The sequence below is a fragment of the Balaenoptera acutorostrata genome, chromosome 4 (genome assembly GCF_949987535.1).
Source record: "Balaenoptera acutorostrata chromosome 4, mBalAcu1.1, whole genome shotgun sequence".
NCBI lineage: Eukaryota > Metazoa > Chordata > Mammalia > Artiodactyla > Balaenopteridae > Balaenoptera > Balaenoptera acutorostrata.
This window is the reverse complement of record NC_080067.1, coordinates 54504846-54532232: the sequence shown is the minus strand read 5'-3', so window position 1 is coordinate 54532232 and position 27387 is coordinate 54504846. Positions and strand designations below refer to the sequence as shown.

Below are 27387 nucleotides of genomic sequence, written 5' to 3'. Positions count from 1 at the left end.
AAACTACGTGAGTCAAAATCAAAATGAAATTGAGGAAGATAAAGGTGTAGAAACAGTAAGACATGTGACTGATTTTGTGTGTGAGTTATATGAGAGGGAGGCGTTAGGATGACTTCCAGATTAGTCTGTCTTGGGGGATTTTTAGAAGATGCCAGGGGCCATTTGAGGAGAAGCTGGTTTAAGAAGGAATGATAGGGCTTCCCTGGTGGCGCAGTGGTTAAGAATCCGCCTGCCAATGCAGGGGACACGGGTTCGAGCCCTGGTCTGGGAAGATCCCACATGCCGTGGAGCAACTAAGCCCGTGCGCCACAACTGCTGAGCCTGCACTCTAGAGCCTGCAAGCCACAACTACTGAGCCCGCGCACCACAACTAATGAAGCCCACGTGCCTAGCCCATGCTCCACAACAAGAGAAGCCACCGCAATGAAAAGCCGGTGCACCGCAACGAAGAGTAGCCCTCGCTCGCTGCAACTAGAGAAAGCCTGCATGCAGCCATGAAGACCCAACACAGCCAAAAATAAATACATAAAATAAAATAAAATAAAAAGAAGAAATGATAATGAGTTTGGTGTTTGAACATGTTGAGTTTGAGTTGGTAAGAGACATCCAGAAAGATGTGTTCTGTAAGTATTTGGACCTGGAGAGTAAGGGTTTGTCATCAAGGATTGAGACTATTCAGGATTGAATTGTTTGAAACTGTGGGAGTAGGTGTGATAATCTAGGAATTGAAAAGGAAAAGTGTTGAGGACAAAGGATGAACAGTTTGGGGGTGGGCTAGAAAGAAGAGCTGGTAAAGAAGATCGAGAGGGAATGGTCTAAAAAGAATCCACTGAATGTGTCAGAGGGTATTAGTGATTTTTGCTAATGGGATTTTAGTGGTGTGCTAGAATAAAAGCCAGATGGCAGAATAATTTTTTATATTTTATTAATTGTATTTATGCACTGAATTACAGATTTAAGTATTTTATTAAAATTAAGAAATACTTAAAAGATACAGATAAATATAGAGAATTAGTTAACCAACTTGTGTACCCACTATGCAGTTTTTTTAACTTTTTATTTTTAAATAATTATAGACTCAGGAGGCCTTCACTCAGCCTCCTTCAGTCACTTGTTCAGTTTAACAAATGTCCTGGACTAGTACAAATGCTAATGTTTTGGGATAGATTATGGAACTGTGCAGGTAGTGTGAATATGGATTCTGTACCCTTGTATGGCGCAAGCCTGGAGTTTTGATTCTCATAAGAGCCTCTCTCCTTCCACCTGGGGCAGGGCAGATAGCAAGCTTTCTTGCTGCTTCTCAGGACGCATGGGTGGAGCTTTTCCAGCTCCTTTTCACATATTGAGGAGCCCTTTTGAGGATCTTGGCTCAAAACAGGTTTTACTTCTAGGTCCCCCCTGAAATAGGCTCAAAATCAGGTCTTCTATCTCTGTGGGCCAGTATCTCCCTAGATTGCCTTGGTGTCAGCTGGAGCTTACATCTTTGAGTTTCTTCCTTTCCGGTGCCTGGGAATTCCCTCTCCCTTCCCCTTTTTTGAGTTCAGTTATATATTTTTATAATTTTTCATGCTGATCTTGCATTTCAGTGAGTGCATTTGGGCACATGGATGTATTAGTTCAGTCTGTCTTGTTCCTTGAATCAGAAGTTTAATAACCTATTTCTTAATTTTATTCTCTGCATTGTCCATAAAAAGGATTTGAGGTTGGATTATGTTACTCTCGTTAAAAATATTATTTATTTTTATAATGGATAATACATGCATGTGGTAGTCTACATGTGTCCCTTTGTTCCCACCCAGTTTGCCTTCACAGGTACAACCAGTTACCAGTCTCTTATATATCCTAGAGATAGACCATGCACTAGTTTATTCTTTAACAGCAGCTTTAGTGTTTATAATTTAATCTTGTAACCAATATTCAGGAGTTTTCCATCTGTTCGGCAAGTAACAATTCTATTTTCTTCTTTTCTGAGAGCTTTTGAAGGAGAATGTTATACTAGTTATATGTTACGTGTATGTTTTTATACATGTGAATGGATTATCTGTGTTTTAACTTTTGTTCATTTCAGAAATGCCTCCAAATGTGACAGAAAAATGACAAAATAATGTAGACTGTTGATTCAAATGTTTTAAGTCACTACATAGAATATTAAAATAATGGAACAATAGCCCTAATTTTTGGGAGGTAGTAGAAATGATATTTTAAGATGTTGGAATCTTATGAAACACAACGAGGATGTCCTTAAAAATTGTCCTAATTACTAACCAGTACATGCTATTGTTTGCATATGTGCAAATAATCGCCTACAGAAGTGATGGGTCTGTCAAAGATGAAGCCCTCTCTTAGGTTCCTCAGCCACAATATATACCATTGATTGCCTAACTGCAGCTTGGTGAAATTCAGTGACATGGAAGCAAGAAATGGAAGCCTATGACCTGATATGTTTTCTTCCTTAGATCAACCTCTCTACTTCTCCTACACCTGCACAGTTAATAAGCCGTTCCCAGGCTTCCAGTTCTACCAGTGGCAGTATTACCCAACAGACTATGTTACTAGGGAGTACCTCCCCTACCCTAACGGCAAGCCAAGCTCAAATGTATCTCCGAGCTCAAATGGTAAGATATGAGCTACCAGATTTTTTCAGTGTTTAAAGACTTGAGAGAGATCAAAATGTTTCTTGATTTGATGCAATAGGAGGCATTTTTAATATTTAAGAAATGTTTAACAAAATTTTTGTGTATGTACCTAGCTCTTATACATTTATGTCATGAAAAATTCTACCTTTAATTGGTAGGCCTTCTTGGTGTATCAAATAGTAATTAGCAGCATTAGGGAGCTAACATTCTGTAACATAGGAGTGATTAATTTTTAATATCAAATTTCTTTGATTTCAAACCCTTTTGCATATTTTAACATCTCTGAAACTGAGATGCATTTTATAATTGATGGCATCTTACGGTTGTAGTTGGTGCTTATAGTGATACATAAAATCACCGTATATCTTTGACATCTTAGATTTGATGAAATTGTTAGAAACATAAAAAACTTGGTTAACTATAAATTAGAATTTATATTGTGGGATCTTCTGAAATCTGGATTGGAGTTCGTGTTAATTTACCAGATGAGTCTTAGCTTTGGTTATTCCCATCTTAAAATCTGCAAGGTGATTTGTGTTCCTATGCTCACTTTGATCTTTTGTTAATACAGGAATGTTAATTTGGCTATTGTGTGTTTGAGTATCTACTGATTTCCTAATTGTTGAGCCTTCTTTAAGGAATGTAAAAATTGGTTGACATTTACTTTATTTGATGTCTTTACAGGTAGCTAGAGAAGAACTTTGTCCCTGATATGTATTTATTTATATTCTTTTTTATCCAGTGAACTGAATATATATCTGGATCCCCAGTTCTCCACTAAAATTGCAAAGAAAGTTTCCATCATATTTCTAACAGGAAACAATGATATGACCCTCTTTTTATTTACAGACTGTTCAATAGACATTACCATATTTCTGGGTTTTTTCCCCATGAGATCTTATTTAATCAATAATATGCTTCAGAATTAGGGAGAACCATTTGAAATGGTTGCTACTGGACCGTTTTTGACCTCTAAAACTGGCAGTTTCATATGGTTCGCGCTAGATAGAACATCTTTTTAGGTATAGTGCTTTTAGCTGTTTGTACTGGAAATTACCTTCTTGTGAAAGTTATACCTGTTATTTAATTCACTTAAATTTAGTATGTAAAGAACTGAAGTTTAAATGATCCTTTAATTGGTAATTTTAATTTAAACAGAAATGGCTTTTGAGGAACTGTATAACTTGATGCAATTTTGAGATAGAGTATTCACAGGTTCTTTGAAACAACAGTCATAATTTACTAAATTGGATTGGATAATCTCTGAGTGGATTGTATTGCCTTTTTTAATTATGGCATTCTGTTTCAGTATTGAAAAAAAACATTTGAAAAGAGATGGTGATAATTAAATAAATCAAGTATGTCTTTCCTTTCTTTTTCTTTTCTTTTTTTTTTTTTTGATGTGAAGTTTTTTTGCAGGCTGCTTTGTTGTTGACTTTTAACATGTTGTGGCATTTACACTTAGAATGAATATTTCTTTACAAATAGTTTTAAAATCAAGAGTAACCTAGGTTTGTACTACACAGATCCTGTGTAGCTGAGTGAAATATTGTAACGTAGCATGTGGCATAGTTATCCTTTGGGGTAAAGAGGACTGAAAAGACTTTTTGGTGTTTCTTTTCATGTTTCTCACTGAAATTTAGTTTGCATTCAAGAGCAGTGACTATGGTTGCATATTCTAACTTCCATTTTAGGAATCCTGCCACAATAGTTTTGAGCTAGGAAAAGTTTAATAGCTTATTCGGGGAAAAATTTGGTATGAGGATTTCATATTGCCAAAATACATTTTCTTTTTTGAGCACTGATTTATTTTCTACTCATCAGAATCATGAGCTGTTTCAAAAATGTTTCTGGTTTTTTTTTTCCTTTTGAGTTCTCTATTATCAAGAAGTTCTCCTTGTCATGTAAAACCTTTTGCTTAGGAGACAATCCTAAACTGCATTGTCTTTCTGTCACAAATTTCAGTCTCTCTTGCCTGCTATACATTGTGTGTGGGGCATGTTCTTTTGTCTTAGGGTATTTTTTTGGTTTTTCTGTCTGTACAGCTGATTTTCACACCCGCTACCACTGTGGCTGCTGTACAGTCTGACATTCCTGTTGTCTCGTCGTCATCGTCATCTTCCTGTCAGTCTGCAGCTACTCAGGTGAGCTTGTCTAGCTTCATAATGTGGTACTTAAGGTCTGGGTCTTCAGGTTAAAGGTAAACGTACATTTGTGTTTAAGTTACTGATGGTTTCAGTGCTCGTTGTCACACATTTCAGATCAACATTTAATCCAGTGAGAACTTCAAGAAAATTTTTTGGTTTTATAGAAATTATAATGCCATTAAACACGGATATTTAGGTTATTTGACATTAGTGAAAGTTAATGCGTTTTGCTATGACATTGTATGTTTAGTTTTATTGTAAAGCAGATTTATTATGTGAGATGTGTTCTTTTCTTTAGATTCCTTTGTAAGCAGTTAGGTAATAACCGCGTCGAGGTGGTTTTTAAGTTTAAAAATGAGCTGGGTAAACTTTAAACTTAAAAAATTGAGCAGAATGTTACTCAGTTTTTTGTTTATACTTTGTTTGGTACCATGGAAAAAATGAACTTTAACTTTCTCCTTACACCATTCACAAAAATAAACCAGAAGTAATGTAGACCTGCAGGCAAAAGACAAAACTATAAAACCTCTAGAAGAAAACATAGGGGATATCTCTACAACTCCAGGGTAGGCAAAGCTTTCTCAGATAGGACACAAAAAGCATTAACTGTAAAAGAAAATAATGATAAATTGGACTTTATCAAAATTTAAAAACTGTTCTTCGAAAGACATTGCTACAAAAACAAAGAGGCAAAGCCACAGACTGAGGGAAAATGGTCACAATACATATATCTGACAAAGGACTTGTATTCAGAATATATAAAGTGGGTTTACAACTCAGTAATAAGATCATGAACAGTTCAGTTAAAAATGGGCAGAAGATTTGAACACTTCACAAAAGATATGCAGAAGGCCAATAAGCACATGAAAAAATGCTCAACATGATTAATCTTCCTAGAAATATAAATCAAAACCACAATGAATATCACTACACACTCACTAGAATGTCTGAAATGAAGGAGACTGAAAACGCCACATGTTGGCGAGAATGTGGAGGAACCATACTATCATATGTTGCTGGTGAAAGTGTAAAAGAGTACAACCACTTTGAAAAACAGTTTTCTTATAAAGTTAAACATATGCTTAACATGTGACCCAGGAATTCCACTTCTAGATGTTTACCCTGAGAGATTTGAAAACATATATCCACATGAAGATGTTTAAATGAATGTTCGTAGCAGCTCTATTCAGAATAGCCCCAAACTGGAAGTAACCACTGTCTTTTAACTGGTGAATGGATAAACATATTGTGGAATATTACTCAGAAATAAAAAGGAACAAACTACTGTACATCTCAGAAACATTATAATTAGTAAAAGATGCCAGACATCACAGAGTGCAATACTCTGCGACTCTATTTATATGAAATTTCTGAACAGGCAGAACTAATCTATAGTGAAAAAAAATGGATTTGTGCTACCTGGGGCAGAAGGTGGGGGAGATTGACTGGGAAGGGGCATGAGTGATGGAAATATTCTATATCTTGATTGGGGTGGTGGTAACATGGTATATACATAATGTCAAAACTTATTGAACTGGTTCATTCATTTTATTGTTTGTAAGTCACACGTCAGTAAAGTTAATAAAAATGAATGAAATTGAGTAAATTTTAAATTAAAACAGTTGAGTAGACTTTTTACATTGTATGATACCATTTTGATATTTTTCCATAGATAATGTTTTGGATTGCATATGGCAGAAATTGGTATATCTCAAGGTCATCCTTGGCTTCGAATTTTTAATTTAATAATCTCAATCATCTGGTAAAAAGTAAAAAATGAGATAGCAATAATATTCTTTGGTATTTTTCATAGAATCTCTATTTTATTTAATAACAAAGTCCAGTTTTCATATATCAGCATATAAAGATGGTGATCAATTAAACTCCGGTTTCTCATAATGTGCTCTGTGACCCTCTGTAGTTCCTTAACTTATTTGGACTTCAGTTTCCATACTTACAAAATGAGACCTTTGTTAACTTTAAGGTTTTTTCAGCTCTAAACTTTAAGTGTCTCTTTGTGGAATGAATTTGTTGAAGTAATTATCTTCCTGTTTGTTTTGTTTTGGTTTGGTTTCGTTTGGTTTGGTTTTATAAAACCTGTCAACTTCCAGAATGGTAAAGTGGCACCTCTCAACTTCCAGAATGGTAAAGTGGCATGGAGCTAGGAGTGCAGTTGCCATTGAAATTACATGTATGAAGTCCTGCATGGGCTTAAGTTCAACTCCCACTGCAGTCATTTATTAGTTGTATGACTTTAGATAAGTTACCAAACATCTCTAATAGTCATACATACTTGCAGGGTAAGTTGAAGAGTGAGTAATATATGTTTAGTGTCTAGAATATTGTAGGTACTCATTAGTACTTTTTCTGCAAAGGGGAGAATAGGAAGACCTGGGTTTATATTCTGACTTCAGCAACAGTTGCTTTGTCACTTGCCAGTTGATTGATTTTGGATAGGTCATAGTATAGCGTGGTGTTTATAAGTTTGGACTCTGGAGCCAGATTCTCTGGATTCAAATACATGTTCTACCACCTTCTCATTGTATATCCTTAAACCTCAGTTTCAACAATATAAAATAAAATAAATGTAATGCTTTGTAGGGTTGTAATGAGGATTAAATAGGTTAATAAATGAAAAACAGAACAGTGTCTGTTACCTAGTTGGCACTCACTAAATGTTAGCTGTTGTTATTACTTATGCTAAGCCTCAGTTTCTTCACTGTGAACTGGAAGTAATAGCTCAGAGTTGTTATAAGGAATAAATGAGACAGTAATCATAAATAAAGCACTCAGCATAGTGCCTGGCACGTAAGATATCACATGCTACTAATTACTGTTTTTGTTATGCACTGTCTAAAGATGAGTCATGAATTTGGTTCTTAGCTTTCACATAGCTAATGGTGAAGAGAGAAACTCAACCATTTAAAGGATTTGCAGTTTCCAAGGTAAAATAAACCAGTTATTAGGAAAATACAACTAACAAACTCTCTAGAGCACAGTCTGTTTTGTGGGTTCTCATAGTCAAAGTAATTTATAGAATTAGCTCTTTGGGGTCCAGTTTGATGTGTATAGGTATGTGGCTCTCTAATAATCTGACTCAATTCAAGGATAGATTGAGGAACTAGAGGGATGGATTGACCTTTAGGAACTTCTCTACTAATGTTTTTCTTTGCTGTGCTTTAGAAGTGGCAGTGAATGAGGCTGACGGTGGTAGGTGATGCTAATATTTTGAATATTCCAGTGGTAACTTTCCTCAAGTTCAGGGCTGTTAGTTTTGAAAAATTTGTGCTCCACTTTGTTAATTTTTAAACATATATTTGCAGTTTTTAAAACATTTAATTTGTTTGTAATTGAGAAATACCAAATTTGAAGTTTTATTTTAATACTCTTTAACTGACAAAAGTCAGTGTAACAGTTAATTTTTCCTCAGTTTTAAAATTTATAGCATACTGTAAAAAAATGAGAAATTTGGAATATCTTACCCTTACCATTTTAAATGCTCCATCTCTTCTCCTTATCATGAAAAAAAAAATGTGACTTTCAGAAAGATATCATAAGATTAAAACTATGTTATAGAAAAGTAAGAAATCTTACCAAGGCTCTCTGGGCAATTCTGTAAGAATTGAGGAGGAAACAGCCTTTTAGATTTAAAAGCTAGAACTAGTTCTACTGCCGGCAGTGTGACATGAACTCTTAATTTCCTTATCTACAAAGAAGAGATCCTACAATAATTCACACATTATTTGTTAGATCCAAGTTACAAAACTGAAGTGAGAGTATTTGGGTAATCCACTATAAAAATGTAAGGTGTGAAATTAGCAAAAATACTTTGTGGGAAATCTAGACTTTTTCAAAAGTCAGAAAGTTTCCACAAACGGATCATAGGAAAAGTTCAGATGAAATGAAAGTTGGGCATTAGATGCCATAATATTCTTTATCTTAGAAAGGGTGGGTTCTTTTTAAAAGTGAAGTTCTGTCAAGGAAATCTGAATATGTGATCTGTTAACAGCTCAGTTAGCTCTGTATATGCTTTAGGAGTACAGTTTACATGTTTGAAATTTATTGTAAATATTTAAGCCAAGAAGACCATAGATAGTAAAGCCATATTCTAAAATTTATCTATTCATATAAATAACATATAGTATATAATATGCACGTACATACGTTTTCTTTCAGAATTCCAGAAAACAAAAGGAAAATTAGAAGAAAAAAGTATATTATTCTATAGAAATGGACTGCTACAGCTTAAGGGTTCACTGTGTCAGATCTTCATTTACTTTGAATATGCTTTTCCTTTGAAGGAAAGCTTTTGTTTTTCAGGTTATAGTTCAGACCTTGATTAGCATCATTCTGTGGTCCACCTTATACATTATTTATGGCAGATGTTAAATTTCTTGCTGTTTTTCCCTTGCTTCCTGAGAGATTTTAATATTCCTCTGCTAGACATTTGTTGAGATTTCTTTTGGTAAAACATGAACAGATTTTAATGTTAGCTTAAGAAAACCATAAATAGAACAAGATACTTAACAACAACAAGAGCAACAAAATCCATGCAATACATTTTTCAGAATCAGATATAGGAGAATACCTCAGACTTGTGTAGTTTCTGTTATGTCTGCAGTCGGAATTGCGGGGAGTACAAAAGTGAACGTCAGAGATGAGAGCCTGCCAGTCGGAGTCTCAGTATTTCACAGACACAGACAGTAGTAATTCTAAAACAAGCGAGATGTTTGTCATTGGTATAGGCCACTGTGATCCAAATTCTATGGGAAAAGCATAGAGGGGAGGAGAAATTATTTCTAACCAGAGACTTGGAGAGGTTTCTTTGGGAGAATGGGTAGGAATTTTACTGGTCTTGAGCACTGTGTTGGGCTTCAGGAGACAGCGTTGAGGAAAGAGGAATTTGAGCAAGGGCTCTAAATGAAGGCAGTGCAAGGTATGTTTGGAGAAGGGTGAGCAGAACAGTTTGGCTAGAGAATGAGGATTGTGAAATAGAATAGTGGAAAAAGGGGCTCAAAGCAGTTTGGGCCTAGACTGTGGAGGGCTTTGAGTGGCAAGCTGAGAAATCTGGATTTCAGCATATTTTATTTTTGCATTAAATTTCAGTAATACAGCAGTAATTAGTCCATTTACAGTGCTGTGAAATATTTGACAAAAATCAGAGAAGATGCTCCATATGGTCTCACTTAGAAAATTCTTTCAGTAGCTTAGAATAGAACTGATTAAAACTTCAACTGCCCTGAAGTAAACATTTATTTAGCATCTGCTATTGGCTGAACACTGCATTGGCACTTGGAAAGAGAAGGTGTAGAGCATCAGTTAATGATACAGTTGTCGAGACAGAACACACATGAAACTGAAGAGCATTCATAAAGCAGCAATATATTTGTTACTTTAGAATCTCTTTTACTTCAGTTTCCCTCCCAGTGCCAGTGCTAGCATAAATGTATTAGGTGCATTCATTTCTGAGGCAAAAGGTTAGGAAGCTATTGGAGAGGCATTTTCTGCCTTGCTGTTTGAAAATGTTATAGACCTCAGGTGAGAGTAATTGGGATAATTCTTGCCACCATCCGGACTGGCAGTGTGTTTAGAATAGCCCCGGTGTAGGTAGGAGTCATCACGTAAACCATTTCAAGGCCATGCACGATGTCTTTAGTTCATGAGATCTGGTTCTCAAAGGCAAATGAGTGTTTCATAACCACCACAACAAAATCTCACTACTCTTTAAAATTAGTTAATAGGAAATGCTTTTCAGAATTATCACAATGGGGTAGGTGATTTCATGAATTTGTTTTCTTACTTAGAAGATTAGTGTTCCCTTATAATCTCTATTAACCTATTAACTTTCTTTTTTTGTTATCTTTCTGATCTTTATTAAGATAGCAATATTATATCCACACTGTCCTAATTGTGTGTAGTAATTTCTCACAAGTTTATGAGGGACTTGTAGCCTTAAGATGTTTCACAATCCTGTCATGGAGAACTCAGAGTGAAGTAGAAGGAATTGCTCATTCTTCCCTCCACACCCTGGGCTCTCCCACCTCTGCGGCTTTGCTCAAGTTTTCCTCTTTGCCTGGAATGCTCTTCCTCTTTCTCCTTCCTTTTGACTGTCTCTGACCTGGTAACTTTAAAATGCAGTATGTTGCAGAGTAATTTCCTCATATTGATAGTTCATTTGCAATATATATATAAATATTCTATTTTCATTTAGTTCTTAATGATTCTTTTCCTTAATGTCTTTTTTAAAAAATTGCCATTTAATGTTTAAGATATGATTACTTAGAATAATAGCTCCCCTTGCCTTCAGGGTTAATTAGTTGTTTCAAGTGCTTGGAGCTTTATGCATAAGATAAAAAGCATAATATAAATGTGCTGTCATTGTTGTTATAATGGTAATGATTACCACATCAATTAATACCATCTGTTTCATCCTTATTTTTTGTTATGTGGTTCTTAGGTTCAGAATCTAACATTACGCAGCCAGAAGTTGGGTGTATTATCTAGCTCACAAAATGGTCCGCCAAAAAGTACTAGTCAAACTCAGTCATTGACAATTTGTCATAACAAAACAACAGTGACCAGTTCTAAAATCAGCCAACGAGATCCTTCTCCAGAAAGTAATAAGAAAGGAGAAAGTCCAAGTCTGGAATCACGAAGCACAGCTGTCACCCGGACATCAAGTATTCACCAGTTAATAGCACCAGGTGGGATGAAGCTTTTGTTGAAAATAGTTGCATTATTCATTTTCTTAGCAGGCAGAGCAAAACAAAAGATGTCCATTACTTGAACGAGAATACTTTTAAAACATTTTAAAATGTGAATTTTATAAGTTAACAAAAGAACAGTAGTGTCGCTTGAAAAAAGAGAAATCAAAAGAGCCCAACAACTAAAACAAATTATAATAATAAAATAGATTTTTTGGGTCAGTTGACATTTGATTAACATCTTCATCATGTGCTGGTCTTCTGTTATGTAGATAGCTTTAAAAAATTTGCCTGTGGTTTGTTTAATGTGCTTTAGTGGAACAAAATTAAAAGCTTTTTAAAAAAAGCAAGTATATATTTTTCTTTAACATTGTCATTAGTGGGAGGAATTTATCAGTTTCCAAAAATAAGGATTATGCATAATTATTTACCTCACCATGTTGCTTTTTTTCCATCTTTGATTTCATCTCTGAGAGGCAAATGTCAGGGAATCAACTAAGTCGTTTTCATTTTCATCAGCCTTTGAATCCCATGTGTGCTCCCTCTGCCATCTACAGATAATGTCGCTTCATGGTTCCCATGCTGGAAATTCTGGGGCCGTGCAGACTGAGTTTCCTTACCATGTCTTCTGTTCATCTCAGAATTTCTCAGTGTTGAGCTTTCTTCACTTCTAATAGGATAAGGAATTATCTGCTTTCTTCTTTAAAGTTAGCACTATTTCCTTGTGTCATTGATTGCATCTTTTTTACTGGCTCCTGACCTTCTTTCATAGTTATTATAGCATCTTTTGTCTCCCTCATGCTGGATCCTTTCTTTTGCTTCTTAAGCATACTTAGATCTCTCCTATTCTTAATATATCTACATATGTTTTTATACCAGTTTAACTATTGTTTATTGAAAGTGTGTGTGTGTGTGTGTGTGTGTGTGTGTGTGTGTTTGTGTGAGATGCACTGGGCTAGATACCTCACATATGTTACATTAAAAAAAAAATCTTCCTTTGATCCAGCCTCATCAGGTAAGCATCTTCTTTCTATCCTTTTATAATTATGCATTACTTTTTTTTCTTTTTTTTGCATTACTTTTTAAAGATTCATTTTACACTGCTGAAGGTTGCCTTTTCTCTTTTTATGTTTCCTCTGTGCTGATATTGCCAACATTCTCTATATCACGCAATCTCAAGATCTTGGAATTGTTTGATTCCCCTAGTTAGAAATCTCTCATCCCTCTGAACTTGTATAGCATTTTTAAAAAAAATATTTATTTAATTGTCTGCACTGGGTCTTAGTTGCAGCATGCGGGGATCTTTTAGTTGCGGCATGTGGGATCTTTAGGTGCGGCATGCGAACTCTTAGTTGTGTCATGTGGGATCTAGTTCCCTGACCAGGGATCAAACCTGGGCCCCCTGCATTGGGAGTGTGGAGTCTTAGCCACTGGACCACCAGGGAAGTCCCTTGTATAGTATTTTTATATTTCTTTGTGGTACTTTTTCTTTTATAGTTATTTATATACTTATTGATCTTAACTTTTCTATTAGACAGTAAGTAAGCTCTTTGAGGGTAGGGAACTAATATCAAGCACCTACGTGTCAGGTACTTTACATTTATTAAATCTTTTAATCCTTTTTCAGATTAACCTTTTCATTCTTTTATCTTGACAGCACCAAGTTGTGCCTTATATGTACTTATATCTATAATAGGTGGACAATAGTAAATATTTATTGGATTAATAGTTGATTTTTTTTTTCCACTTGAATTTTGGAAGTTATAGCACAGTTTTTTCCATTTGTACTAACTAGGTGTCACTGCTTAGAATTCTTCAGTCTGAATCTTAGATAAGTGAAGGGTTTGTTAGAATGTATAAATAATAAATCCACTCATAGTATGGTTAGGTGTGAATTCTTTTTTATAAACATCTGTGTGCAAGGTCCTGCTATCTATATGGCATGATAACAGGATTTTTGTACTGTGTTGTCCAGAGTATTCTTAGCCTCAAACCAGCCTCTGGTCAGTGTTTTTTTTTCTTGTTTTGTTTTCTGTTTGGCTGCGCTCCATGGCTTGTGGGATCTTAGTTACCCAACCAGAGATTGAACCCATGCCCTCGGCAGTGAAAGCGCAGAGTCCTAACCACTGGAACGCCAGGGAATTCCCTGGCCAGTGTTGGTGGAAGGAGTTCGTGTGGAGAGGCAGTGACCCACTGTGCTTGGAATGACTGCTCAGGGGACAATTTATAGTGATTTCTATAGTTTTGATAGATTATAATGGAGGGTAGGTTAATTTCCTTTCAAAGAGAAAGGTGGAACCTCTTTCAGGGTTAGTTCAAGCAAAGAGATATGCTTTTGGATTTTCATTCCCCCTGAACTCACAATATCTGGTTCTAAGTTAACACTTATTCTTCCCCTTTTCATTGATAGTGTGATAATATCTTTATAGTTGCCTTCTTCTGATGGCCAATATTTTATGTAAGTATGGAGGAGAACAGTAAGCTAAAACCATCTAAGACTCTCAGACAATTGCAATTCCAGATTTAGAGCTTATGTGTATTAACCAAACTCCAGTTTTCTGTGGTGTTACTTTTTAGAAATAAAACCAAATGGAACACCCTAAGCCACATAAACCTTTGCAGCTTCCAAACTTAAAAATTCAATTTTAACTTAAAAATGCAGTTTATTCAAAGCAATTTGTATCTTCTGGCAAGGCAGCAGTTATAATTTTTCTACCCTTTTAGTTTTTCTGCTCTTGTTGGTATGGAGTTAGTCTGAAGCTAAGATTTTTCTTTTTTTTTTTTTTTTGAGATTCTTGAATTGGTAATTTGTCCTTTTCTTCAATTAGAAAAATGCTTGCTCCTGCAGGTCACTTTCAAGTATTAAAAAATCTGCTTGTATTCTAACATAGTATAGTCTAGTAATTATTATAATAGACATATAACAGACATGGTTATTATTTCCTTACATGTATTTCTAGGGTGCTAACATCATTTAGTTTTCTTCATCATTTCTTCTTGAGGGTGGAATTCCCACTTGAGATTTATTAATCCTATTTTTAATATATAAAATAAAGGCAAACTTTAACCAAATGTCTGGAAATTATCATGAACTATATTAGAGCTCAGTCTTTAGAGCTTTTATGAAATTAGTTAGAAAAAATAATGCATCTTTTTTTGCAGACGTTATTAATCCAGTATGTAGTGAAAAGCCTAATTAGTCTGCTTAGGCTATCATAAAAAAATACCATGGACTAGATAGCTTAAACCAGGGGTCCCCAACCCCTGGGCCACGGACCAGTAGTGGTCCTCGGCCTGTTAGAAATCGGGCCACACAGCAGGAGGTGAGCGGCAGACGAGTGAGTAGTGAAGCTTCATCTCCCGCTCCCCATTCCTCATTGCTCACATTACGGCCTGAACCACCATATCTGCCCCCCTCCCCGTCCCTGGAAAAATTGTCTTCCATGAAACTGGCCCCTGGTGCCAAAGTGGTTGGGGACCGCTGGCTTAAACTTATCTTCTCACAGTTCTGGAGGCTGGAAAGCTCAAGATCAAGAGCTGGCAGTGTTTGGTTTTTGGTGAGCGCTCTCTTTCAGGCTTGCAGTTGGCTGCCTTCTTGTTTGTCCTCATACAGTCTTTCATCTGAGTGCAAGAAGAGAGGATTCGAGTTCTCTTCTGTCTCATCCTGTTGGGTCAGGGCCTCATCCTTTTGACCTCATTTAACCATAATCACTTCCTTAGAGTCCCCCTTACCAAACACAGTCACATTAAGGGTTAGGGCTTCAACATGAATTTTGGGGGACACAAACATTCAGACCATAATAGGAACCTAGACTCAGCTAAGACTGTGGATTCTTTTATACCCAGCACTGCCCCTTAATAGCCAGGTGATTTTAGGCAAGTCACTTCACTACTGAAAGTTTCTTCACTTGAAATATACTGGATTAGTATAGTACCCTATGTACCTCATGGGGTTGTAGTAACTACTGAATGAAATAATATATTTAATAATTTACAATAATATATTTAATTATTTGCAATGATAAAAGGTTCTGCTGCATATGTGAGAGATGATGCCAATCATTAATTCTCATGTTATAAGGCCACCCTGACCATACTAAAGTGTTTATTAAAATCAGAGAAATTAACACACGTCGTATGATTCTCCAGAACACCAGGACTTTTCTTATACGGAAGTATTGCTTAAGATATCCTTACAGTTATTCTGTAGTATATGTGCTTGTCAGTTGGACTTATGGACTAATATAAAATATATAGACTCATTTTGATTTCTGATCAAAGAAAAATTTTATTTAGGTGAAAGGATAACTATTACTCTATTGAATTACCAGCTCTAGAAGGCAAAGATTGCTTACTTGCTAGAGCACAGAAAGACTTTTTATTCCCATGAATATAATCTCCATTGTACTTCAAGAATATGGTAAATTTTAATTATAACTTAAAAATTGAATTAAAATGGGCCTTTGCTAAACTTCTATTTCCTTATCTGTAAAAGGGTACCTACTCAACAAGCATTTTGTGAGTACAAAGGAGAGAGATGTGAAAGCATCTTAAGCCCCTTGGTGGAAAGATACTCTATAGAAGTCCAAGATTTTTTTGAATACTCTATAATAGAGTCTTTATCAACACATTTATAAAGTGCTGACATAAAATTTTTGGTCTTAGTTTGAAATGCTAGTCTAGTTGTATGAAAATTACTTTGTTAGATGAAATTTTAGATCTAATTTCCATTTTGTTTTTAACAATTTGTGGGTATTTGTTGCACCTTTTTTTTTATTTTTATTTTTTTTTTTGTTGTTGCACCTTCTAAATGCTTCTTTCTTGAGATGTTAATCAGATGTTAATTTCCTTAAAGAATCTCCGGAATTTCAAATAATAACCAATCAAATACAGAAAGGTTGAAAAAAAGTTGTTAGAATTTTTTATAAGGTCTTTGTCACAGATAATGGTTGAATGTAAAAATAGATACAAGGCATTACAGTCTGAGATTAAGAAAAAATTTGTGCCTGTCTTTAGGTATATTTTAAATGTGATAATGTCACATGATATTAAGTAATCTTTTCAGTTTATCTTCTAGTGAACCCAGTTTCCATTCTTATTTAGATAGAGAGGATTTCACCAGCATCTCCCTCTGTGTGAACATATGCACCAGTCAGTATGCAGAAGAGGCATAATGATGTGGAAACTACTTACTACTTGATTTTGCTAATTCTTACATATATATTTCCTGTTATGAGTGGCTCCCTTGTGGAGAAAACTGGTATTATCACTTACAGATTACTGTAGGTTTTTTTTAGTGTATGTGGGAGAGAGAAGTAAAACAAGATCATTTGTCTAGACAGCATGGCTGATTGCGTCATTTTTTTCTGCAAGCAAAACTATTGCTCTCCTGGATTTGGAATGGCCCCTGAAATTTCATTTCTTAGTTACTGTGATTATTTAACCATGCTGTAGGATTTACACATGTGTTTTGCTTAACTGAATTAACTTTTTATACAAAATATTTTCCTGGGTCAAACAGTACCAACTATTCATCTCGGTTCAAATTGGGGAACTTATTTGGGAAGCTTTATAGGTAATTACATTGACTGTTAGTTGGAAGAATGTTTAGACATGGATTAGAAAGGATGAGACCTTTATTTTATGATTTTGAAGTTATCTTTATTTATATTACACTTGTTCAGTTACACTCCTTTTCTTCCCAGAGAAGGAATTCAAGTGGATAAACTTTGTTAAAAGTTAATGGAAATATTCTGGTGACATATAAAATTTAATAAGAATAAATCATGTGTAAATTCAGATTTATGAATCAATTGTTTTAGGCAGTTTTCTTTTGGAACTTAACACAGTACAATTTGTTTTATGAAATTATGTAGTTTTCCAAGGAAAAGTTGTTACTACATTTTTGAGCCATTCTTGTTGGGAAGACTTGTAATAGATTTCTGATGATTATGACCTTCTGATGCGAAAACGTTCCTCATTTAGATTTATTTTAAAATTTATGTGATTATTTTTGAAATAAATACTAATTGTCATTTTTTTCTCTCACAGCTTCATATCCTCCAATTCAGCCTCATCCTCTAATAAAACATCAGCAGATTCCTCTTCATTCACCACCTCCCAAAGTTTCCCACCATCAGCTGATGCTACAACAGCAGCAACAGCAAATTCAGCCAATCACACTTCAAAGTCCAACTCAAGACCCACCGCCATCCCAGCACTGTTTACCACTCCAAAACCACGGCCTGCCTCCAGCTCCCAGTAGTGCCCAGTCACAGCATTGTTCCCCAATTCAGAGTCATCCTCCTCCTTTAACAGTGTCTCCTAGCCAGTCACAGTCAGCACAGCAGTCTGTAGTGGTGTCTCCTCCACCACCTCATTCACCAAGTCAGTCTCCTACTATAATTATTCATCCACAAGCACTTATTCAGCCACACCCACTTGTGTCATCAGCTCTCCAGCCAGGGTCAAACTTGCAGCAGTCCACTGCTAATCAGGTGCAACCTACAGCACAGCTGAATCTTCCATCCCATCTTCCACTTCCAGCTTCCCCTGTTGTACACATTGGCCCAGTTCAGCAGTCCGCCTTGGTGTCCCCAGGTCAGCAGATTGTGTCTCCAGCATCACACCAGCAATATTCAACCCTGCAGTCCTCTCCAATCCCAATTGCAACCCCTCCGCAGATGTCGACATCTCCTCCAGCTCAGATTCCACCACTGCCCTTGCAGTCTATGCAGTCTTTACAAGTGCAGCCTGAAATTCTGTCCCAGGGCCAGGTTTTGGTGCAGAATGCTTTGGTGTCAGAAGAGGAGCTTCCAGCTGCAGAAGCTTTGGTCCAGTTGCCATTTCAGACTCTTCCTCCTCCACAGACTGTTGCGGTAAACCTACAAGTACAACCACCAGCATCCGTTGATCCACCAGTGGTAAGCCCTTGGAAGCTCTTTGACTTTCTTGCCGAACTGAAAGTAAAAACAGTTTTCTCCCACGCTATGTTATATCATTAGATCTACATGCCAATGAATTTAAAAAGCTTGAAATTTCCGTCTGTCAGTGTCTGACATACATGCTGTATGGGCAAAAAAAAAAAAAAAATGCCTTTTGTTGTAGTATGGTTGCATGCTTGATAATTTGTGATGGTTATTAAAGTCCCTCGTTAATTTTATTACTATTTAAACAAATCCATCTGCTATCTTTACAGAGTTGATTTTTTTTCCCCAAGGGAATGCATTTGAACCAGTGTCATCTGCACAAAGTTTTTTCTCTTAAGGTGATTATCCTTCATAGATCCCTTCTGTTGGCTTGTATGTTCTTAAACGTATGGTTTATCTAGCTAACCTTTTTGGTTGTATGCATTCTGAAGTACTAGGCCTTTATGGGGCTTTTGCTTCAAGGTGGAAGTATGCTTGTATGATGTACTTTTTTGGTAAACTTGTATTTTGTAATTAAAACATTGGAAGAACCAGTTATTCTAGGAAAGAATCCAACTTTGCAAAAAAACATTAACTGTAGGCCATCTTTTAGAATTATTAAACTTCTGATTTTTAAATTTCTACTAAGGGAGAATATATACTTAAAATATTTCTCATTTAAAAAGCTAAGAAAATCTCAGTGGATGAGTTGAATACTGAGGATGAAATAATCCACTGGGAGGAGTAAAAGTTTTGAATAACTGAGATTGTGGAGAAATTTATCAAAATAAACCTCTAGAAATGGTACATATTGCCTACAGAGGAAAATTATCCTGAAAAATGTTTTTCTTTTAAACATTCTATAAAGGTCTTTTAAAATTTATAAAATAATTTATAATAAAAATTGAAATAAGGTCTCTAAATGTTAGAATGATCAAATTCATAATTAATTTATAACTGAGGAAAACAGTATTCTCAAAAGAGGTTTTTTTTTTTTATTTTTACTTTTTTTGAATTTTATTTTATTTATTTTTATACAGCGGGTTCTTATTAGTTATCTATTTTATACATATTAGTGTATACATGTCAATCTCAATCTCCCAATTCATCCCACCACCACCACCCCCCCCCAAAGGAGGTTTTATATCAAACCTCACTAAAGAGATTTTATCACTTAAAGGCTAGTAACCATAAACTCAGAAAGGAAAGGAGTTTCAAAGTCTGTTCCTTAATGGGAAACATTTTGGTTCTCAGGATGCAAATTTATAGATACTTTATTCTTGTCATTCTGACTGATCTTGATAGGCATGAAGAGATTGAATTCCACTTCCTACTCACTTTTATTAAGAACAGAACTTGACAAAGACAACAATGGGCATCTAGAAATAAGTTTGTATTTCAATTATTGTGTCTCTATATTTTCTTTTAATGGATTTTTGAAGAGTTTACAATGGATATTGTAATATAAAAACACAGGCTTAAAAGTGTACAGTACCTTCAAAGAAATCAAATTTAATTTGAATTTACATTCTCACTTTCTAGTTCAGTGAATTGGTTTTTAACAAGTAAAAAAATAAAATTTCTCTATATGCCTTATATTTTTCTAATTATTTTTGTTAGGGCAGACCTTGGAGGAACATGTTTGGGATAGAAATATCAAAAACATAGCAACACTTGAATTAAAGCTAAAAATATCTAGGATCTAATTATTTTCTGCCCTCTATTAATTTTGGGTTTTTTAAAATTTATGTTACCTAATTTTTGGAATTTTTTTTTTTCATGAGAAGAATAACTTTCTCTACTATCACTTGTATGGTCATATTTGCTACAGATGTTTCCATGTTATCGTTCTTATCTTTTACCTTTCGTTGAGTACCATAACCTATTTATTAAATTGCTGTATTTTTCTTTTATTACCTTTATCAAATCTATTTTTTTAACCATCACATTTCTTCGTGAATTACACATTCGTTCACAATTTCCTGGTTGTTTCAAATATTCAAAGGTAGAGAGAGGTTTACTTCTAAGAGATGTGAACTTTTCAAAGATAAGTGAATTTTCAAAGTAAAATCAGTATGTTTTTTTAAAAGATTTTTCATTGACATTTAGGTATGATAAGTAAGATATGGTAAGTGTAGATAATTTAGAACTAATAAATGTTTTCCACAGTTTATTTAGGGAAAGGAGACAGATGGGACTAATGTACTTTTTATTGAGGTGAGTTTGGCAGCCAGTGTTAGTTTTAGAATAGTCATAGTTATGAACTAAAGAGAAATTGTGATGTACAGTTTCCAAACGATCTTGTGAGCAAAACCTTCACTTCTTTGCTTTATTCAGTCTTCTGGTTGTCGCACTTAGATTTTTTTTTTATGCTGATTGTGCCAGATGTCTGTGACAGATCTGCTTTTACCTACTTCTTTTATTCCTTAACTTACTTTGCCTTTACGTGGGAGATGTGGAAGAAAGTATGTATAGTTAGGCTTACCTGTAAAGAACGAAAAATATTTTACAGTATTCTTTGTTGGATTATTTCAGAATACGTTATTTGTGTTTGCCTCTTTTAATCCTTTAAAACTCTTTCATTATATTTAAAAAATCAGAATACTATGCATGATCATGCATGATCTTTGATTCCTTAAAAGGTACTGTAGTAGGTGTTTGAAAAACTTGTGACAGCATTAATATTAAAGAGAGAGTTTCAGCATTTTATGAAAAGATGATTTTTGGAAGAAAAGTAATATCTAATAAAGGAATGCTGCATAGATACAGTTGAGCTGGTTGATAAAACCATTACTTGTCTAATTACCTCTGAATCAACATCCCCACTACTCTGCCAAATTAAGGTAATCACTACTACAGCAGGTGCCCCTCACTAGAAGTTTTTTGTTTTTTGTTTTTCCTTTAACCCCCAGGACATTTTTTTGGATGACTTTCCCTGTATTGGACATTATCATCATTTAAAAATTTATCATGAACAGATACTAGCAGCTATCATTGTTGCACTGTACAGTAATGAACGACTGCTTTCACTCCTGAGGATCCAGACATGAGGCAAGGACTCTCTCTTAGTGAAACAGGTTTCCAGATGCAGGGTCGTGAGCAAATAACTTTTAAAAATGTTGCCTACTTAGTAGCTGATTCAAATCACAGCTCTGGATATTATATTTGATATAAAATTATCAGTAACAAAGGGATTTTTTAATTTAAAAAAAAAGGAAAGCTATTTTATTCTTAATAGAGTCTTGAAAAATTAGGGGTCTTTCTTGTTTGTTTTGGTTTTTAAATTCTATTGCTGTTGTTAGATATGCCTTTGTAGGTAAAACATCATAGTCCTTTTTATCACACATTGTTTATGCTGGTTTCAGAAATATTGTTTTTATATTTAATTTCAAATCAAACTTTTTCAATAGTTTGATTAAAAATATATGCAATATTAGATCATTTAAAAGCTTTTTGTGAATGTTGAAGAAACATTCTTTGTTTTGATACTTATTAGAAATATTAATCAGTTTGGGTAAGTTATCTTAAAAACTCACAACTTTTATAAATGTTAAGTAATAAGCTTTTTATTAAGAAGGGTGGTAAATTGCTTTGTGGCTTTGTTTTTAGTGACCTGTCATCTTTCAAAAATAATGGTTAAATAAAAAGCGATGACAAATTAAAATACTTGTGTCAGTCTCTACAAGTGGACTTTGAAAATTCAGCCTTAAGTTTAATAAAAAATCAATAATAGGTTAGACTTTTTTAAGTTCTTTCTCAGAGTACTTTTGAGTCCATGTTTTCTTCTTAAGTATTATCTTTACCATTGGATAACAAGGTAGTTAAAGATGTAACAACTTTCTTCTATAAGTATGGAACAATATTAAAGAACTAAAAGTAATATGTGAAATGGCTTAGGATGGGGGGTGTGTGTGTGTTATTTCAAGGACAGATGTTTTCTGTTTAACTGATACTAGCTTATAAAAATTCATTAGATTCTTGAGTAGATCAGAAGATTAAACATGTAATCACATACCTTTTTTGTGGGTACTCAGACATAGCTTTTCAAAATTTAATCTTTAATTCACAGAAATATAATAAAGAAGAACCTGGGATGTAGTCCTTTAAACAGTGCATTTCCTTATATAATATGTGTCATTTTGGAGATTTACTTAACATGCTTGTGAAAAATACTAGTATCTATTTTGATTTATGACAATGGAAGTTAACAGAAACTATAGTAAATTCCCCAAATAGTTGTTTGAGTGTGTAAAATCAAAACATTTAAAAAAATTAACAAAATTAAAAATGTGTACTGACTTGACTATCACCTTTGGGAAACCGTAGTGATTTATAGCCTAGGTACTGATCCACAACTTACTTTCAGTGAAATATCATCAAGTATTATGAATCATCAAGGATTATGAAAAACTTCATTTGAATGATTTTAAAGTTTTCCTTTCAATCTGTCAAATAGTCATTTTGCCTTTTAATTTTTAAAACACTCGGAATTTATTTTGTTAATTAAATTAAGAACACCTTATGAAATGTATTTTAGAAACATTTTTAGGCAGCGTGGTTTGTCGTTGCAGGTTTATCAAGTAGAAGATGTATGTGAAGAAGAAATGCCAGAGGAGTCAGAAGAATGTGTCCGAATGGATAGAACTCCACCACCACCCACGTTGTCTCCAGCAGCTATAACTGTGGGGAGAGGAGAAGATTTGACTTCTGAGCATCCTTTGTTAGGTGAGGAAATGCCTGGATTTGGGGAAATTTTCTATTAGAGAAATGTTAGTAACGGAAAAAGTTTTTTTTCACTAGAGGTGGTATTAAACTAATTTTCTGTGTAATTAATTGCAGCAAAACATAGATTAGAATTCAAGACTTTTTTTAAAAAAATTAATTAATTTATGGCCGCATTGGGTCTTCATTGCGGTGCGCGGGCTTCCTCTAGTTGCGAGGAGCGGGGGCTACTCTTTGCGGTGCATGGGCTTCTCATCGCGGTGGCTTCTCTTGTTGCAGAGCACGGGCTCTAGGCACGCAAGCTTCAGTAGTTGTGGCACGCAGGCTCAGTAGTTGTGGCTCGTGGGCTCTACAGCACAGGCTCAGTAATTGTGGCTCACGGGCCTAGTTGCTCCGCGGCATGTGGGATCTTCCTGGACCAGGGCTCGAACCCGTGTCCCCTGAATTGGCAGGCGGATTCTTAACCACTGCGCCACCAGGGAAGTCCCAAGATTTTTTGTTTTTTGATGAGGAATAATTAGAACAGTTGTTGAGGAACTACCCAAATCAAAAACGTATTTCAGCCTTTGAATTTTTAGTAGTTTGTACAGATGTGTTTCATGTGACCATTCAGATTTATGTGTCAAGCTATTTCTAGCTTAAAAACTAGAATAAATCAAAGTTCTATCAGAAGATTTCAATTATACTTTCCAAAAATCACAAAGCATTTGAAGTCATATCTGACATTCGTCATAATTGCTTGTGATCCAGACTGAGTAAATGCTTTTAAAAGTGTTCTTTCCCAGACAGTACTTAAATTAAGCCTCACTAATTCTTACTAAGGACGTGGATTAAAAAATTCTTGAGCTTAAGCATTCAAATTCTTATTCACTACTTCAGAACTACTTACGAGTTCAAGTAAATCTTCTCTATACTCCTCCTCATAATATCAAAGTGACTGTGAATCCTAGGTATTTTACTAAAACATTATAATCTATAGCCCGGTGTCTAAGTCCTAAAAAAGATATATTCCGTGTTAGGGTTTTTTTTTTTTTAGTATTTTATTTAGATCAGGGGCTGGCAAATGATAGCTCATGCTTCAGATCCTTCCTGCTGCATGTTTTTATATGGCCCATGAGCTAAGTATGGTTTTAAAATTTTTAAATGTTTGAAAAAAAAATCAAAAGAAGAGTAATGTTTCATGTCATGTGAAGATTATGTGAAATTCAAATTTCATTGTCCATGAATAAAGTTCTGTGCAACACAGCCACGTTCATTTGTTCAGATATTATCTATGGCTACTTTTGCGTTACTGCAGCAAAGATGAGTCATTGCAGAGACCATATGTCCTTTATAGAAAGTTTACTGACCGCTTATCCAGATAATACTAATCTTGGTTCAGGCTTTGTTGTAAGTATTTTGTTCTATTGAATATCTCATGGCTTTCATGATCACTTTCAGTTAAGAAGAACCACTATAACAGGCATGGAAACAGATTGTAATGGGGCACTGACTTTGCTACCAAAGCAGCCCTTGTCCTCTCTTTTCTTCAGCATGCCACATTTCTATCCCTTCTCTTCTTTCTAGCTTTTATCCCTTACTACCAATGTGAATCTCTGGAAAGCATGGAGAGGCAAAAACAATTTTCCTCCAACTTCTTCCCCCTCCTGAAAAATGGAAAACATGTAGTCAGTAAAATTCTATAAAATATTTAAGACAAGTTCAATATTATTGTCTTTGCTTATTCAAAATAATACCTCAAAAGATAGATTTAAGAAAATCTAACTGTAGTATTAAATCTTTGTAGTTTGTGTACACTGAAAATGGATTTTTATGTTGCTGCAGATTTCTTGGAGTTTTGATTTAAAGGCAGAAATATGTGTTTAATTGGATACTAACCTTGCATTGTGACTGTGATTTAATTACCTAATAAGCATTACTAATGATACTCAAGAAAATTTAAACATTTTTGAAATACTGAAACTCAAGAATATTTTCACATTATTTCCTCAGGAATGTAGTCTGAGATCCTGGCAGGCATATCCATCCCTCTGGCTAAATTGTCTAAGTACAATGTAGATTTTTGAATCTTCCTTTAATTTACTTCATACTTAACTAGTTTCTGTAGTATATGAGGGGGGAAAAGCAAGCACAGGTTGCTCATCAAATCATGTAATAAACTAACCTATAAAAATAGAGGGACTTGTTTCCACCGAGGATTTAGTCTTCATAAATCTATGAGAATTCTTAAAAAAGCATCCATAAAAAAGAGTAGAAAAAGCTCATATATCTTGCTCAGAAAATGAGACTGAATAGGCAGAGTAACCTGTGGCAAAGTCTTATTGCCACAAAGAAGAAGTTTCTTGTGGCAAAGAAACTTGGGGTTTCTCTCTCACAGTTGTCTTAAATCTAGAGAGTGTAGTAATTGTGTTTTTTTTGTTTTTTTTTTAAACTAATTAATTAAATTTTGGCTGCATTGGGTCTTCGTTGCTGCGCACGGGCTTTCTCTAGTTGTGGCGAGCGGGGGCTGCTCTTTGTTGCGGTGCGCGGGCTTCTCATTGCGGTGTCTTCTCTTGTTGCGGAGCACGGGCTCTAGGCACGTGGTCTTCAGTAATTGTGGCACGTGGGCTCAGTAGTTGTGGCTCACGGGCTCTAGAGTGCAGGCTCAGTAGTTGTGGCACACGGGCTTAGTTGCTCGGCGACATGTGGGATCTTCCCAGATCAGATCGAACCCATGTCCCCTGCATTGGCAGGCGGATTCTTAACCACTGCGACACCAGGGAAGTCCCCAATAATTGTGTTTTTGTTCTGCTATAATATGTCAATGTTTCTTGTGTTTTTGATTTTAACAGCTGATTATAAACTGGCAAGTCATAGCTATTAACTTTTTTAAGAGGTCAGTAACTTACAACTTTGTTTTCAACAAAATTTAGATCTATTTGTATGTATGATCCAAAAATTAGTTAGAACATATACTAAGCAGTATTTTCTGAATAAACCACAATATACTTAATGCAGCTTTATATTTCTAAAGTAACAAAGTATTTATAAATCTATACGGGATATTAAAATTTATCTTATTTTTCAGTTCTCCATAGATTTATATTTTCCTTCCAACAGAAAAATTGCTTTTTAGTCCCTGTTCAGAATTATATCTTTTATCCTTTTCCTCTAGGAGTATATGTGAAAATTGGGTATGTGGGGTAGGATTTTTATGGAGTTCTTCAGTCTGGTAATGCATGTGTACAATTGTGTATTTGTTCCTGGAAATCAGCAAACCAGTATTTCCTGCTGACTTTTTCTTTTTCTTTTTTTTTTTTTGGGCTGCGTTGGGTCTTCGTTGCTGCGCGGGCTTTCTCTAGTTGCGGCGAGCGGGGACTACTCTTTATGCTGTGCACGGGCTTCTCATTGCAGTGGCTTCTCTTGTTGCAGAGCATGGGCTCTAGGCGGGCAGGCTTCAGTAGTTGTGGAACGCAGTCTCAGTAGTTGTGGCTCACAGGCTCAGTAGTTGTGACGCACATGCTCTGCGGCATGTGGGATCTTCCCGGACCAGGGATCGAACCCGTGTCCCCTGAATTGGCAGGCAGATTCTTAACCACTGCGCCACCAGGGAAGTCCTCTGCTGACTTCTTTTGTAGTTTGTAATGAGGGATTGTGTGACTTTAAATAGGTTTTCCAGTACAGTTTATCCTGGTGGATTATTTGGTGGAACTAGGTTAATTTATGGCTGTAATCTTGCTGTGATAAGCTACATAGTGTTATTAATTATGTCAGAGTTACTATGTCTGAACTGTTAGCTTTTCCATTTCTGACACTATACTGATTATCACTACACTATTTTGTTAGCTGAAATTTTTATTCGATAGGGATTTCTTTTCTTTCTTCTCTACCTAACTGGGCTATATTTTGAGCATTTTTGATAGTGATATCAATCCTTTTCATACTGATGGTGGAGAGGAGTTACTGTAGCAATGAAAAAAGCATTGTCTCCGGAACCCAGAACCTGACTGCCTGGGTTAGTATCCCAGCTCCACTGCTTATTAGCTGTGCACCTCTAGGCAAGTTGCTTTATCTTTCTGTGTTTTGGTTTCCACATCTATAAAATGGAGATAATAACAGTACCTACCCATAGGCTAGTTTTGAGGACTAAATGTGTTATAACATGTAAGACATTTATACAGTACGTGGCACAAAAGTGCTCAGTAAGTAGTAGTATTATCTTTACCACACGTTCTTTTTTTGTTATTTTTCTCAGACATCTTGTACTCACTGGTATTCCTAGCTGTCAGCT

General features: G+C 35.3%; 1 protein-coding gene across 8 annotated transcripts in view; it reads left to right on the top strand.

The window, feature by feature from the left end:
• PHC3 (polyhomeotic homolog 3) overlaps positions 1–27387 on the top strand; it is an 86283-nt gene that overhangs the window by 22223 nt on the left and 36673 nt on the right. For 5 of the 8 annotated variants that reach the window (XR_452492.2, XM_057545005.1, XM_007197525.3 and 2 more), the window contains exons 5-10: positions 2457–2615; positions 4682–4780; positions 11241–11487; positions 17539–18410; positions 18707–18754; positions 22967–23120. Coding sequence is in view for 7 of the 8 variants with exons in the window: in XM_057545005.1 (XP_057400988.1) it covers positions 2457–2615; positions 4682–4780; positions 11241–11487; positions 17539–18410; positions 18707–18754; positions 22967–23120 (1579 nt within the window). In the remaining variant the exon portion in view is untranslated. The remainder of the gene's footprint in view (positions 1–2456; positions 2616–4681; positions 4781–11240; positions 11488–17538; positions 18411–18706; positions 18755–22966; positions 23121–27387) is intronic. The other 3 variants (XM_007197527.2, XM_007197526.3, XM_007197529.3) reach the window with 3 other exon arrangements.